The sequence below is a fragment of the Nomascus leucogenys genome, chromosome 11 (genome assembly GCF_006542625.1).
Source record: "Nomascus leucogenys isolate Asia chromosome 11, Asia_NLE_v1, whole genome shotgun sequence".
Taxonomy (NCBI): domain Eukaryota; kingdom Metazoa; phylum Chordata; class Mammalia; order Primates; family Hylobatidae; genus Nomascus; species Nomascus leucogenys.
In genome coordinates, this window is record NC_044391.1 from 7,912,773 (window position 1) to 7,929,853 (window position 17,081).

General features: G+C 39.4%; 1 protein-coding gene across 4 annotated transcripts in view; it reads right to left on the reverse strand.

Moving 5' to 3' along the window:
- The window catches only part of TASP1 (taspase 1), a 259,919-nt gene extending 243,142 nt beyond the window's left edge, over positions 1 to 16,777 (reverse strand). For 2 of the 4 annotated variants that reach the window (XR_004032224.1, XM_003252048.2), the window contains exons 1-4: positions 16,731 to 16,777; positions 6,522 to 6,740; positions 1,774 to 1,841; positions 28 to 96 (exon numbers count right to left, since the gene is read on the reverse strand). Coding sequence is in view for 2 of the 4 variants with exons in the window: in XM_003252048.2 (XP_003252096.1) it covers positions 28 to 96; positions 1,774 to 1,841; positions 6,522 to 6,666 (282 nt within the window). In the remaining 2 variants the exon portion in view is untranslated. The remainder of the gene's footprint in view (positions 1 to 27; positions 97 to 1,773; positions 1,842 to 6,521; positions 6,741 to 16,730) is intronic. The other 2 variants (XM_030821990.1, XM_030821989.1) reach the window with 2 other exon arrangements.
- Positions 16,778 to 17,081: the final 304 nt, after the last annotated feature.

The window sequence follows — 17,081 nt, forward strand, 5'->3', positions numbered from 1 at the left end:
TTTAAATAAAACAGAGAAAAGAAATACCTCAAGTTCCACCAGTGCTGCAGTGACTGCGTCAGTTGCAAGAGCACCGGCCTGCAGCTTTTCAATTGCCTATGAAACCAAGGGGAGAGATTATTCATTGCAAAATCACAACTTCTCAAACTTTCCAAAAGCTTAAAGAAGTATGGGAGACACTTAGATTAATAAAAATTGACCACTAGTTCCATTCCATACTTTAAGACATAAACTACTCAGATTAAAAACAAGCAAGAGTTTATATTCAGGTTAATTGGTAATATGGCTCACTTAATATTATTCAAATTAAAACAATAAAATCTAGTTATTAAATGAAAAGTACAAGGAATCTAGTAAGCTTCATTCATTGTAAGGCAATTCAAAATAGCCACAGAAATTGTATGACCCAGTTTGGTTCAAATATCCTGACAATTCATATTTTATATAGATAACTAAATCTCAAACTAATCATTTCTCCTCCCACTGTTAATACTCTCCATACCTAAAAAGAAGTGACTCTCAGTCACAGGGGCATGCCAGAATCTGAGGATAAAAGCACACATTTGACAAAAACATTTTGGATACTATAAGGTAAATTCTAAATCAAGATGTATCATATTATTTTGTAATATAAACTACACAGAGTAAAGATCTATAAAATCACCTGGCCTTGAGCATAAATTAGGAGAGGAAAAGAGAGAAGGAAAAGTCATTTATAAATGAATTAATAACATTCCAATTTAGTCAACAAAGAGAAAGCTCAAAAACTAAGAACTGTATTCCTAATTAAACTTTTAAAAAGTTTATTCATTGTAAATATTAAAGAGGCTAAGTATACAATTCAAATGTATTAGATTTCTAGGACTATATATATAAAATTTATTTTCAGATGATAGAAAAATTTCACACTTTGAAAAATAAGAAAAAATATAAAATAGCTTAGAGAACTTTTAGCTTTATTATTATAAATTTCAAAAGAACAAAATCCCTGTAACAAAATATTCTTATTTATAGGACTTTGTTCATAAGAAAAAGCTTGAATCTCTGCTAGAGTACAATTTTCTTTTTAATGTTATGTAAATATCAATGAAAAGAGCAGAGAGAGAGAGACGCATATTTACTTGATATACAATATTCAACTAGATTCTATTTGCATAAAAATAGAAGGTTTGCCTACAAGACTAGTAAGAATCAAAATAAAGACAAACATTTCTTCTGAGTCCATTCCTGTCCTCACATTAAATATTCAACAATTTAGTAAAACCTCAAAAAACAATGGGAAAAAAGCACAACTGAGCACAAGGGCAAAGCTGAACTCTGGAATGACAATGAACTTGCTATGATAGAACTATGTGATGAAAAACAGAATGAAAAAGTATAGGATAATCTCTCTTAAAAAAGCACCCATTTTAATTTTTTTACTTATTTTTTTCCCTTCATGGAAAAAACACATTGACTGCCTTTAAGCTGTTTTCTCTATCCTTCTGTCTACAGAAGTTCAACATCATTGCAAAGATTAAAAGAGATATGACTGTGTGCCCACAATTACAAAAATACAAACTTTAATCTGGGAAAGTGGGGAAAGAACTAAGCATCATGTGGAGAAAAACACGAAACAACACAAAACGATTCCCTACAAAAACAAGCAAAATAATTTTGTAGTCCAAACCGGAAGACTGTCCTAGAAATGAAACTTTTAAATGTTTAATTTCAAGGTAAAACTGCTTTATGTTCAAAACTGAAATGCACAGATCATACACACTGTGTTCATACCTTCTGACAAGCTCGTTTGCATACATGTTTATACTCCTTGGCTTTGGATTCAGAATGATAACCTGCACCTATAGTAGAAAATAAAATCCAGTTGTTAATTATTCAAATACCAAGAGACCTTGCTTATGTTATATAAATACTCCATATAAACTGATCCTGTCCTAATAAAAAACAAAACTATTGCCCTAACTGTATGGAGTTTTATGACTTCTTACTCCAATGTAAGAAGGCTTTTTAATACCATGCCTTATCTCTGTTTTCAAAAGCTCTTTTCCTGCCAAAAGCCCTAAAAATAGCTCATGTCCCCAAAGAGGCTTCACCAAGGTCACCTTCCCTCTTCTTTTCAAGAACCTCTTTCCAAAATCAGGAGTTCTTTTGATCTGGAGCTAATAACCCAGAAGGTGTCAGGGACAGGGTCCCTCCAGGTTCCTCTCTGCTGACTGTCAGAAAGCCCCTGCCATTTGGGAAGTTACTGTTTCAAATCCAGAACTCATAAGAGTAATTCAGAAAGCTGGATCGCTTCTGAATAACATTTGAAGTTGAGGTGTCTTACATCTCACATGTCCACAACCACCACAAGTTGCACCATTCCTAACCAAACACTTCACATCCTCTCACCCACTAGAATGTAGCTCAGGGTGTCTCTGAAAGCTAAGTGACGGCACATTCATGACTCTCTATTAGAATTCCTGGTGGTCTCTGTGTTTTAATCAAACACCCAAGAACTTTCTCAAGAGAATGGCTCTGAATAAAATGGTTCCCTACAAGGATACATAACTTGCTTAGTTAGGGACTTAAGAACAATCTAAACAAGAAGGAAACAAAGACAAGAGTCCTTAAACTCTCTTAATTAGGGCTCTCTCTAATCAAAGTTCCTTAACAGAGCACTGAACCACCTATCCGTACCCACCCCTAAAGCCCCATAGGGTTCCAATGTATGGAAGGTTAAGAACTACACCTCTAGGCCAAACGCAGTGGCTCATGCCTATAATCCCAGGACTTTGGGAGGCCGAGGCGGGAGGATCACTTGAGGCCAGGTGTTTCAGACCAGCCTGGCCAACATGGAGAAACCCCATCTCTCCTAAAAACACACGAAAAAGTAGCCAGGCATGGTGGCACAGGCCTGTAATCCCAGCTACTCGGGGCTGAGGCACAGGAATCGTTTGAACCTGGGAGGCAGAGGTTACAGTGAACCAAGATCATGCCACTGCACTCCAGCCTGGGCAACAGAGCGAGACTTTGACTCAAAAAAACAAACAAACAAAAAAACACGTTTTCCATTTTAAAAAAGACAAAAACAAAAAAGCTACATCTCTAGGCCTTAGGATTCCTACAGGTCTGCAGACTCTGACACAAACCTAACCCACCTTTCCTCAAGGTAGAGAAAGCACTCACCCACGAAACTGTCGTATGAGGAGCCAGGAAAGCAGAGATGCCCAAGCCACCAGAATCCACAATATACCCAAATCCTAAACCTGTTTCTCAAGAGAACTCTGAACATTCACAGAGCCTGTGCCAATATTTAACAGGCCTCTCTTCATGGTTCTCTAAGAATAGGTGATCTCAAGTTGGCTGTCTTAGATCTCAGAGGCCCCGATCTGTCAGCAGCATTTCCTAAAGCATGCCATACTATTCCAAAGAAATGACTTCTGTGTAACAGACAAGGGCATTTAATAGCCTTAATGTGTAAATCCTTTTGAAATAATAAAAGTCTCAGCAGAGGCCCCATATATCTTTAATTCCTGGTTAACACTTGCTAATTTCCCTGTTTAACAATGGAAAGGCAGGCTCAGGATCCAAGCCACTGACAAATAGGATCTAGTTAAAATTCAATTACAGTGTTTTGTTTGCACTGTGTTTAAAGTTATTTTCTCTTTATGGCAAGTGATACTGCTATTTCATTTAAGTAACCATAAACTTCATCTTTCAAATGTTAAGATTAAAAAGTGTTTAGTTGTTTGAATATTAGATAAAATAGTATAGGCAGTGGGAAAAATCAAGAATCTACTACATGAATCACAAAAGTTTGGTCAAGTCTACTCTAGTGCTAAAAAAAACTGCTCTACACTGGATGAGGATATGAATTTTTGACCCTTAAATGTGCAAGATACACACTTCTGCATAATCAATCACTCTAATAATTTAGAAGTGAGGGTCACCCTTAATTCACACAATATCCTATCATAACTCAGAGTTCCTACTCTTCTTGCTGGCCCCCAGCACCAACCTTTACCTGAGGGTATGAAATTAAATAATTCAAAGTTAAAACTGTTGAACCAGCTGGGCACGGTGGCTCATGCCTGTAATCCCAACACTTTGGGAGGCCGAGGCGGGTGGATCACCTGAGGTCAGGAGTTTGAGACCAGCCTGGCCAACATGGTGAAACCCTATTTCTACTACACATACAAAAATTAGCCGGGCATGGTGGCATGTGCCTGTAATCCCAGCTATTCGGGAGTCTGAGGCAGGAGAATTGTGAAGCTTGCAGTGAGCCAAGATCACACCATTGCAGCCTGGGCAACAAGAGCAAAACTTAGTCTCAAAAAAAAAAAAAAAAAAAAAATGTTGAGCCATTAAATCATTCTGAGCCTTGAAAGGAATGTGGCTATGCAGCCTGAGTCACACAACATGCAGCTGCAACTTTTGTAAATAATTAGGAAGACCAAACAACACCAGAGATAAGACTCTCTCAGATCACTGCCCCTTCTCACAAAGTAAAAAGTAATCTTCCTTAGGATGTAGCAATCTATAACCAATCAAATTGCTGTAACTTATGCACTGGTCTCCTACAGAAAATGTTATTATCCTGCTAAAATTTTTCTATCTCCACTTATATAAATGAAAACTTAACTTCTCCACTTTGGAACACTGACTCCATTTGTTTGGAGTCAGTGTTTCCCAGGTGGACATCCTCAAGCTTTGTGCATGAATAAGCTCTACATTTAAACATAGCTTCTGAATTCCATTATTTAAGGTTGGCAGAGCCATTATTATCATCTAGTCTGTGTCTAAGACAGGAGGGACAGGGTCGTAATAGTTATAGAAAGTAAGGCTTTCCAACTAATTGAAGCTTTATGTTATTGCTTGTTACAACATTCAGACCTTTCTTTTACACTTTCCCAACCCTCACTTTGAATACAGTAACTCACTGGTATCATGGAACATCATGGAAGATGTACCATCAACATAGTGTAGTGGAGAGAACACAGACTAGGAGTCTGAAGGCAGAAGCTCTAGTCCCAGGTCTACTTTTAACTGGGTTATTCCTGTAAATTTACCTCACCTCCTTGTAAAAGCACCTGTGAGAAAATGGGATTAAACCTGGTTTCTGGTTTTTTGGATTTTTTTAGATACTCTGGATTAGATTCACATAAGGCTTCTCGGGTTGTCCAGTCTAGATATGGCCAAACGTTAATGGCGAGGCAGGACACCAGTCTCACAAGAAGAAACAGTTCTATTCCTCATTCCATATCAAAGTTAATCCTGCCGTCATCTTGCTTGACTACCCAGGCAAAGTTAAAAGGAAACCCAGACATTCTTTCTCTCTTCACAGAGGTCATGGAAAGTAGACTCTGAATGCAAGAAAATAAAAATGGCCAAAGGAAAAAGAGCCTGCTGAGGAAACCTGGACAGAGCAGCACTGCTCTGCAACCCAAGACCTTTCAAAGATGGGAGGCCCAGGGGATGAACTCCACTGTGTCTGTCCTCATGGTCCTCTGAAGTAGAAAGATCACAGGCTGACACAGCGTCAAATGCACTAGACTGAGACATAAGAGCCTACTTAGGTGTTTCTTACACTGGCTCTAGCACCAACCAGCAGTGTGGCTGAAGTCACTTAAGTCACTTAATCTCTCTGGCCTTAAGGTTCCTCACTGAAAATATTAAGAGGGTGTGCCGGGTGCGGTGGCCTGTAATCCCAGCACTTTCGGAGGCCAAGGCAGGTGGATCACCGGAGGTCAGGAGTTCGAGACCAGCCTGGCCAATATGGTGAAACCCCCGTCTCTACTAAAAATACAAAAATTAGCCAGACATGATGGTGGACGTCTGTAATCCCAGCTACTCAAGAGGCTGAGGCAGGTGAATTGCTTGAACTTGGGAGGTGGAGGCTGCAGTGAGCCAAGATCACACCATTGCACTCCAGCCTGGGCAACAAGAGTAAAACTCCGTCTCAAAAAAAAAAAAAAAAAAAAAAAAAAGAAGGTGAACTAGCTCAAAGATTGTGTAATAATTACGCCCTAAGATACCCACAGTCTAACATGGGAATCAATACAATTTTTTCAGCAATATTTTATTTTATTTTATTTTATTGAGATGGAGTCTCGCTTTGTCGCCCAGGCTGGAGCGCGGTGGCACGATGTCGGCTCACTGCAACCTCCGCCTCCTGGGTTCAAGCAATACTCCTGCCTCAGCCTCCCACAGCAACATTATTTTTAAAAAACATAAACCAGAGTTCAGAAACTACTTTGTCTGGTTTTAATACTACCTAACCTAAATACATCTATTACATAGAGTTAAAGTAAATAATAGGTTAGGGAAGCGAAAACCTAGGAAGAGCTGCCATTCTAAGATCTTCTCACTGGGGAGTAAAGAGGTCCTCACTATATCAAAGTCAAACAATCGCTTTGGTTCCAATTCCTCTCTGGCAGTTTTGCCTCCTCCAAGTGTGAAATGTGATTCTCAGTGTACTTCAAGGCAGAAAAAGAAAAATCGACATTATTGGCATCTTCAAAGCCATCCACAAAGCTTACCTGCATGCACCAACACAAAGCCTCCTCGTTTCTCTTTATAGGACTGCTTTGTTTCCAACTCTTTGGCTGTTATTTTACCAGCCGAAACCTGAGATGATCTGGAAGGCAGCCCTTCTCCAGAACTCATCCCCTTCTCCATGGTCATTCTCCAAGATTACCATCTTCTATTGAGAAAGGGGCATACTTCCATCCAAAAGTAATTGCAGGAGAGGAATTACCCTAGAGGAAAACAGGCAAAGATGGTGTACATTTCTTTCCACCAACACATAAGTTACCTAAACAAATTCATAAAAAGATAATGTTCAAAAATCCTATTTTTAAGTTATGTAATTGAGCAATACAAAAAAGGTATCAAAGCTATTTATTAAAATTATTTTTCCTTATTCCCACTGAAGTTGGATAAAATTATTTAATTGGGTAATATAAAAAGGTTAGAATTTAAATCTCTCTGTCCACTGATAGTACCTGCTTGGGGCCGGGCGCAGTGGCTCACACCTGTAATCCCAGCACTTTGGAAGGCCGAGGCGGGTGGATCACCTGAGGTCAGGAGTTCGAGACCAGCCTGACCAACATGGTGAAATCTCATCTGTACTAAAAATACAAAAAATTAGCTGGTGTGGTGGCACACGCCTGTAATCCCAGCTACGCAGGAGGCTGAGGCAGAAGAATCGCTTGAACTCAGGAGGCAGAAGTTGCAGTGAGCCGAGATCGCACCACTACACTCCAGCCTGGGTGACAAAGTAAGCTCTGTCTCGAAAAAAAAAAAAAAAAACAGGAGTCTCAAAAAAAAAAGAAAAGAAAAGAAACATAAAGAAGTTACTTAGCTGCCTATTCCAAAATAAAAAAAAGCAGGTTACTCAGAACACAGTCTGCATCCCAGTGTTTATCACCAGCCCCCAAGAGAGTATTATTTTATTCATATGTTAGTTGCTTTACAAGCACATTTTCAATAACCAATATGTGTAGTTTTCACAATTCTTTTCTAGTTCCTCAGGTTATTTTTTTAAATAATTTTATCTGCTAAATCAAGCAAATATTTGAGCTTTTAAGTTTCAAATTTGTTTGAATGTTTGGTTTTTGGTGGTATTTGGGGAGTTTTTTTATTTGTATTTTACATAAGTATTGATCCACAATGGATTGAAAATTGTTGAAAGCTGGTCTTTTATAACAGATAGTCTGAGAAGCACTGTTATGTGGCATTTTTAAATTCCCTTAATTCTTGGTTTAAGAGTCTATTTAATTTTTATTATATAACATTTTATTTATAAGACAAATCGTTTAAAATCAATTATATATACACACCATTGCATTCAAATATTCATACAGATTCACAAATGCAGGAAAAAATTTTTATTACAAAAGTGCTGATTTTTAATTAAGTAACAGTAAATTTAAATGCCTGGTTTTGTTTTTGTTTTGTGGTGGTATGTTTTGTCTTCCCAACCACGTTTTTCTTCCAAAGACTTCACAAGAATCTGCCTCAATTACCTTTATTTTCTTTTGGTTATTTCTCACAATATTTCTCTGAAATAGGCTATCATTTAGCCATGTATGACTTGACAAAGTGGATTTAGTGGTTCATCTGTCAGCCTATAATGCCATCATGTCTGTATCATGCCATGATATTTGGCCCAGCCATGAAATGAGCTTGGGACCATTAGTCTAGAAGCATAAACATAGATTGAAAACTCAGGCTTTGGAAAATTACGAGCTTCAGCTAAAATGAAAACACATCTAAGCAGTATGGACTATGAAACCTCAAGCAACTTTGAATCACTGTCATCTGAGATATTTTTTCATAAATAAGAAATTATAATATTTATATTTTGTAAGAAAATACTGGCCAGGCGCGGTGGCTCGCGCCTGTAATCCAGCACTTTGGGAGGCCAAGGCGGGCGGATCACAAGGTCAGGAGTTCAAGACCAACCTGGCCAACATGGTAAAACCCTGTCTCCACTAAAAATACAAAAATTAGCTGGGCATGGTGGCACGTTCCTGTAATCCCAGCTAGTCGGGAGGCTAAGGCAGGAGAATTGCTTGAGCTGGGACCCGGGAGGCAGAGGTTGCAGTGAGCAGAAATCACGCCACTGCACTCTGACCTGGGCTACAGAGCAAGACTCCGTCTCAAAAAAAAAAGAGAAAAGAAAAGAAAATACAAACATAATTATAACATCAACATTTTATATGGTTTGATGTAACAGGCATCTTAACATATATGAGAGATTTTAAAGCATTGCTTCTCAACGTTGTCTAAAAAGAAAATGTGGAAGGTGATTAATACTCCATTTCTTGAGCAATCTACTCTCCCTCAGAGACTATCTGAAATATAGTTATTTAGCAAACCATATAATCTCAACAAACCCCTCCAAAAATCCTGGCCCTAAAGTTCCACTGGACTGGGAAAGGAACTCAACTAAATTAACTATCAATATACGAATCTATCCTCCAACTCCCAATGGTTACTGAAACACTCAGTTAGAAATGAAGCAACTTCTACTCCAACATCAGTTTTTGTTTAACTCAGAACTCGTTAAAGGTCTGACATCTAATAAAGAGTGCCAACAAAAGACAAAAACAAAAAAAAGGACAAATAGACAAATCTCAGTTTGCAGAAAAATTACATAATAGCTTAACCAGACAAAAAATTATAAATCTCACTCAAAAGAAAGATGCAAAATAAAACTACACTTAAATACCATTTTTTAACTTAGATTAGCAAATATCAAAAAATAACATATTTTGAGAGTACAGAAAAACTAGAGCTAAGTTGCTAGGGCAGTATAAATTGGTACGACTCAACAACAGCAATTTGGCAACATCAATCAAAATTAAGATATAGACCCAAAAACGTCTTGATGGAAGTGGTTAAAAATAAAAGCAGCCATTGGAAACAATGAGAAAACTTGATAAACAAATATGTAACAATCTCAAACATACTTGCTAAGTAAAAAAGGAATGGAAATAACTAATTTTTTAAGGTATGGTACAGAAGTATTTGCAGTACCATATGCAAAGTATAAATCTGGATGGATAAACAAAAAAGTCATACAATACTCATTACCAAAGGAGATTTGGATAACTAATAACAAAAGATGGGACAGAAATTTCACTGTTCACTCCCTTGAACCTTTCAAATTTGAACCATCTGAAAGATTTACAAAAAAATTTTTTATTAATTTATTCATTTACGGGAACACTAGGTAATGAGCTAAGCCAAAGAACCAAAATAGGGCAAGGATGTTTCTCTGAGTATTGAACGTCTGGGATGCATAAGCTACAGGGAATCCAAATTGGAGAGGAGGGAAATCATAGTATTTGAGCTTTACAGTTAAGATGAGGGAGAAAAGGCCTGGCGCAGTGGCTCACGCCTGTAATCCCAGCACTTTGGGAGGCCGAGGCGGGTGGATCACGAGGTCAGGAGATCGAGACCACGGTGAAACCCCGTCTCTACTAAAAATACAAAAAATTAGCTGGGCACGGTGGCGGGCGCCTGTAGTCCCAGCTACTCCGGAGGCTGAGGCAGGAGAATGGCGTGAACCCGGGAGGCGGAGCTTGCAGTGAGCCGAGATCGCGCCACTGCACTCCAGCCTGGGTGACAGAGCGAGACTCCGTCTCAAAAAAAAAAAAAAAAAAAAAAAAAGATGAGGGAGAAAAATGAAAAATAAATCATGAATGTAGCTTATCATCAAATATCTGTGATGTTTTTATCATATTTGTAATCATTGTTACAAATCATTATGTGAAACTGGTTAAGTGTACTTAAATCAATACATAGATCCAGAAGAAAAATGTCTAATACTTCAGCTAACCTTTGAGGTAACACTCAACACAAAAGATTTCCAATGAAAGGAGAAACATAGGCACATAACAGGTTTAGACCAAAAAAAAAAAAAAAAAAAAACTTCTATCGATCATTTTAATAATGGCTTTATTTCTGAATAAAATGTTTGAACACAGACATTTTGCAATTTCCTCGTAGTAATGATATTAAAATTCATCATGATTATTTCTAAATAACATTGGCAACTTGTCTATCCTCTGCAACTGTTGCTCAAAAAGTTAGTTATGCTATGACCCAAGAATTCCATTTCTAGGTACATACCCAAGAGAACTAAAAACATATGCTACACAAAAACTTATACATGGATATTCATAGCAATATTATTCACAGCACCCAAAAACAACCCAAAGGTCCATCAACTGATGATGGATAAACAAAATGTGGTATAGTCACACAATGGAACATTATTCAACCATAAAAAGGAATGCAGTGCTGACACATACTATGTCATTAAAGAATACTGAAACAATGAAAAAAACAGACACAAATGGCCACATATTGTATGATTCCATTTATATGAACTGTCCAGAATAAGCAAATCTAAAGAGACAGACGGTAGATCTGTGATTGCTTAGAGCTGGAGGGATGGAAGGTAGGGTGATGGAGAGGGACTGCTAATGGGAGCACTTTCTTTTTGTGATGATAAAAATGTTCTAGGACCAGATGTGGTGTGTCACGCCTGTAATCCTAGCACTTTGGGAGGTCAAGGCGGGTGGATCACCTGAGGTCAGGAGTTTGAGACAAGCCTGGCCAACATGGCGAAATCCCGTCTCTACTAAAAATACAAAAATTAGCTGGGTGCAGTGGCGAGCGCCTGTAATCCCAGCTACTCGGGAGGTTGAGACAGGAGAATCGCTTGCACCTGGAAGGCAAAGGTTGCAGTGAGTCAAGATTGCGCCACTGCACCTCAGCCTGGGCAACAAGAGGGAAACTCCATCCACAAAAAAAAAAAAAAAAAAAAAAAAAAAAAAAAGCCTGGGCGCAGTGGCTTACACCTGTAATCCCAGCACTTTGGGAGGCCGAGGCAGGCCAATCACCTGAGGTCGGGAGTTCGAGACCAGCCTGACCAACAAGAAGAAACCCCATCTCTACTAAAAATACAAAAATAGCTGGGTGTGGTGGCACATGCCTGTAATCCCAGCTACTCGGGAGGCTGAGGCAGGAGAATCGCTTGAACCCAGGAGGCTGAGGTTGCAGTGAGCAGAGACCGCGCCATTGCACTCCAGCCTGGGCAACAAGAGCGAAACTCCATCTCAAAAAAAGAAAAAAAAATAAGTTATAAAATTGAATTTGGTAATGGTTGCACAACTCTGTTAATACACTAAATACCACTGAATTGTACACTTTGAATGGGTAAATTGATACATTGGGTACATTTTAAATGGGTAAACTGATCTTACTAAGCTGTTCAAAAAAAAAAGAAAAAAAGTCTTGCTTCCCATAAACTGTATCTTTCCCAAGTTACTTAACCCAATGGCCTTTTCTTAATCTTCTGCTTACCTTTGATTTTCTTGATCACCTGCTTTCCTTGGCAACACACAAATCTACTATCCTAGTTCTTCATAACCCAACTCTGACCCCAATTGCAAATGTTTCCTTCAGCAATTTCTTTTTTTTTTTTTTGAGACACAGTCTCACTCTGTTGCCTAGGATGGAGTGCAGTGGCGCAACCTCAACTCACTGCAACCTCTGCCTCCCAGGTTCAAGCAATTCTCCTGCCTCAGCCTCCTGAGTGGCCAGGACTAAAGGCACGCACCCCCACGCCTGGCTAATTTTTGTATTTTTAGTAGAGACAGGAATTCACTATGTTGGCCAAGCTGGTCTCGAACTCCTGACCTCAGGTGATCCACCCACCTCAGCCTCCCAGAGTGCTGAGATTACAGGAGTGAGCCACCACTCCCGGCCAACCTTCAGCAACTTCATCTACTGCCAACCTTTCAAAACTATCCTCTCAGCAAATCAGATGATTCCTAACTTTATCTTCTGTCTTAACTACAGCCACAAGTTTTATGGATAGCTCAATCTAGGTCCACCTCACTCTTGGCCTAACCAAAACACGCTCATCTTTCCCCAAAATCTACTTCTTTCCATATTACCCCTTTTTCTCACTACCCCCTTCTATCTCACCTTAAAGTCATTTTGGGTTGCTCTCAACTTTCCAAATCCCACAGATCTCTCCCTAAAGCATTTAACTTTCTTTTGCCCAACTCTTGTTCGGCTCATATACCTCTCTTGGCATGTTACAAAAGACATGTTAACTTTTCTCACCAAATACAGGTTATTATAAAACAACCATCTAAAAAAGGCTGCCAAAAGCAAGCTCATAAAGGTTAACTCCAATCCAAACAAATACCAGGCCAAAAGACATGATAAGGAAATACATGAAAAAGGACATTTAAACTAGGTATCCAATATTAAAGAAAGAATATTCAAAAAACTACAAACAAAAATGAAATTTTCCTTACTAGCACTGTACTGGAACCATAAACTGCTATAACCATTTTGAAAAAGAATTTGTATCAAGAGCCTCAAAATGTATAATTTTGTGTATATATACTATCTTTCCAGAGATACTCTATGTAGAAACAAGTCTATACAGACACAAATTACCACAGATGCCTCTAAGGAGAACTAGCCGACTGAGGGGCAAGGATGAAAGGGAAACCTAATCTTCTCCTAATAGCCTCTTATATTTGAATTTTTTTTTTTTTTACTTGGTCCTATTTACCAAAAAGAGAGATTTAAGTTGGCCATCTCTGAGCTCAAGATGAGTTTACATTAATTTGATTATCAAGGCCAGGAGAGAAACGCAGACTATAACGTTTTTTCTGCAGGGACTTTCATGGCACTAATTTAAGGTATAAATCTTGCCTCATCTCTCTAAAAGATTGTTTTATTTTCCTACTGTATGTGATGACATTGTTTTTTTTTTTTCTTTACACCACTTTGAAAACTACCACATATCCTGTTGCTGTGGTGTTAAAGTTTTTCACCGTGGGTTTGCTTATTCTTTAAGAAGCAGTTGAAAAAGGAAGTAAGTCATGGAATTCATCCATCTTACAGCAAAGGGCTTTGACAGCCCTTAAGCTATTACAACTCATGAATAAATGTGTTGTTGCTTTTTTTTTTTTTTTTTTTTTTGGAGACAGAGTCTCACTCTGTCACCCAGGCTGGAGTGCAGTGGCATGATCTCAACTCACTGCAATCTCTGCCTCCCAGGTTCAAGCGATTCTTGTGTCTCAGCCTCCCGATAGCTGGAAGTACAGGCGCACGCCACCATGGTGGGCTTTTTTTTTTTTTTTTTTTTTTTTTTTTTTTGTATTTTTAGTAGAGACGGGGTTTCACTATGTTGGTTAGGCTGGTCTTGAACTCCTGACCTCAAATGATCCACCTGCCTGGGCCTCCCAAAGTGCTGGGATTACAGGTGTGAGCCACCACAACTGGCCTTGTGTTGTTGCTTTTAACATCATGATATTGAAGGTTTAATGCCTCATTAAATGAACTCCAGGACATACTTAAATTAATCTTTGAACCAGTAATTCCACTTCTGAGAAAACTTTCTACCAAAATAACTAAATAGAGAAAAGGTTTTATGCCTTTTATACCATGTTTAACACAGGATAATTTAGAATAACAAAAATCTGGGAACAACCTAAATGTCCAATACAGAAAAACGGTTAAGAAAACAATAACCTACACTTTTATGATCAACTGATTTTCAACAAGGGTATTGAAATGGTTTCCACCATTCAATGGAGGAAAGGACAGTCCTTTCATCAAACGATGCTAGAACTGGATATCCACATGCAATAGAATGAAACTGAACTCCTACCTCACATCATACAGAAAAATTAACTCTAAATATCCTCCCTATTGCACTTGACAAGTCTTTGAAAAAAAATTCTAAGTAGATCAAAGACCTAAATGTAAGAGCTAAAACTATAAAACTCTTAGAAAGAAACACAGGGGTAAATATTTATGACCTTGGGTCTGGCAATGGTTTCTTGGATATGACATAGAAGCACAAGCAAGCAAAGAAAAAAAAACAGATAAATCAGATTGCACTAAAATTTTAAACTTTTGTTGTTTTTTTGTTTTGGAGACAGAGTCTCACTCTGTTGCCCAGGCTAGAGTGCAGCAGCCTGATCTCAGTTCACTGCAACCTCTGCCTCCCAGGTTCAAGCAATTCTCATGCCTCAGCCTCCTAAGTAGCTGGGATTAAAGGCACCTGCCACCACGCCCAGCTAATTTTTGTATTTTTAGTAGAGACAGGTGTTTCACCATGTTGGCCAGGCAGGTCTCAAACTCCTGACCTCAAGTGATTCACCTGCCTTGGCCTCTCAAAGTGCCAGGATTACAGATGTGAGCCATCAAACAAAAATTTTAAACTTCTCTTCCTCAAAGGACACCATTCAAGAAAGTAAAAGGACAACCCATAAAATGGGAGAAAATGCAAGAAAATATTGCAAATCATGTATTTGGAAAGGGACTTACATTTAGAATATAGAAAGAACTCATACAACTTTAACATAAGACAATTCAATTTAAAAATGGGCAAAGGAATTAAATGGACATTTCTCCAAAGATATACAAAGGGTCAATAAGCACATTAAAAGATGCTCAACATTATTCGCCATCACGGAAATGCAAATCAACACTACAATGAGCTACCACTTTATAAGTACTAAGACTGCTATAACCAAAAAGAAAGATGAGTGCTCCCAAGGATATGAAGAAATCACAACCCTTATAACCTGCTGGTGGGAATGTCAAATGGTGCAGTTTGGAAAACATTTGGCACTTACTCAAAAAGTTAAACATAGAGTTACCATATGCCCACCAATTCCACTTCTAGGTATATACCCAAGAGAACTGAAAGCCTATGTCCATACAAAAACTTGTACACAGATGTTTACAGCAGAATTATTCAAAATAGCCAAAAAGTAGAAACAACCTAAATGTCCATCGACTGATGATGGTTAAGCAAAATGTAGTATATTCACACAATGGAACATTACCCACCCATAAAACAGAATGAAACACTGATACACAGACATTGACGAACCTTGAAAACATACTAACTGCAAGACACCAGACAAGTTAGGCCATATATTCTATGATTCCATTTACATGAAATGCCAGTATAGGAAAATCCATAGACACAGAAAGCAGATTAGTGGTTACAAGGCCTGGGAGAGAAAGCGGAGAATCTAATGGGGAGTGACTGTCATGAGTATAGGATTTCTTTTGGGGGTGATGAAAATGTTCTGAAAGTAGATAGTGGTGATGGGTGTACAACTTTGCGATATGAGAAAAAGCACTGAAATTTACAATTTAAAAGAATAAATTTTATGGTGTATGAATACCTTAATAAGACTTTCTCAAGAGGAAAAAAGACAATCTATCCGTGCAATGAATACAATGTATGTAACTATGCCTCTTAGTTATAACCGTATTTTACACGCATACATTATGATCACAAATAGGTTAATATGAATAAAATGTTAGAAAAAGGATCAAAATGCTGGGTTGGCAGAACTATAGGTGATCTCTTCAAAACTATTTCTGCATTTTCCAGATGTTCCTTGGTAAACACTGCTTTTTGTAAGTGGTAGGGAAAAGTTTTATTTACAACAAAAAAGATACATTATTAAACTCCTAAGAATATAAGTAAAAATTCCTTCGCTAATAAAGAATAATAATAATTCAGCAATCTAATGGCCCCTAAAACACCTTTCCTTCCCCTCCCCTACAGAAGCCAGGAAAGTTGAACTCTCTCCTTCCGGAAACATGATACCCTCGATTTCCAAGACACCTCCGGCTCCTGCTTTTCCCCTCTCCTCTCCAGCTGCTCCATCTTCTCTGTCCTTTCCTCCTCCTCCTCCTCCTCTTCCTCCTCCTCCTCCTCCTAAGTAGTAAATGCTAACGACCCGCAGGACTCTCATCAGGCCTCTATTACTAAGTAAGGGGCTGCCTTACCCCCAACCCGCCACCGAGGACAAGGCGCACATTCTCGGCTCTCTGCGAACCTCGGACTCTGAGACATCTCCAGCCTAAGACTGCAAAGTGGGTGAAGAACTGCGAGAACTCCCCACATACAGACAGTCCTTCCCCGGTGGCCACGAGGACGCCAAGCCGGAGATGAGGATGGGAAGGGGGACGACGGGGCCGCCTAGAGCGACCAAGACTAGGGAACTACGGACATCCTGGCCCCCTCCTCTAGCCCTGCCCGGGGCAAGGGGTGTCCTGCGCGCCGCCCCCTCTCGGACCCGGAGAGGACGTCCCAGCTAGCGTACGGGGCCCACACGCAGAGGCAGCAGCGCGGAGGCGGCAGCGTCGCGGACAGCGTGGGAAAGAGGGACACTCACCCGCTTCAGCCCCGAGCCTTCACTGCACCGGAAGTAGTCACCCGCCCGTTGCCAGGGTGAGGAAGCGGGGGGTGACACCAAGTCTCCCCATTGGTCATTCGGGGTACCACGTGGCCGGAAGCAGCCTCACACAAGCGGCTCTGACTCCGCCCTCCGCTTCGGAGCGGCTCACCTGGCGTCAGAGGTGCAGCGCTAACTCCACCTGGGGCTTCGTTCTGAGCTGCGCATGCGCTATTGCCTATCTCTGCCCACCCCGCCCCTGAATAAGCCCGCAGGATGTGATTGTATCTGAGTGGTTGATTGATTAATACTGTGATAAGAAATGAAATTAAACTGACCATCACTTATGTA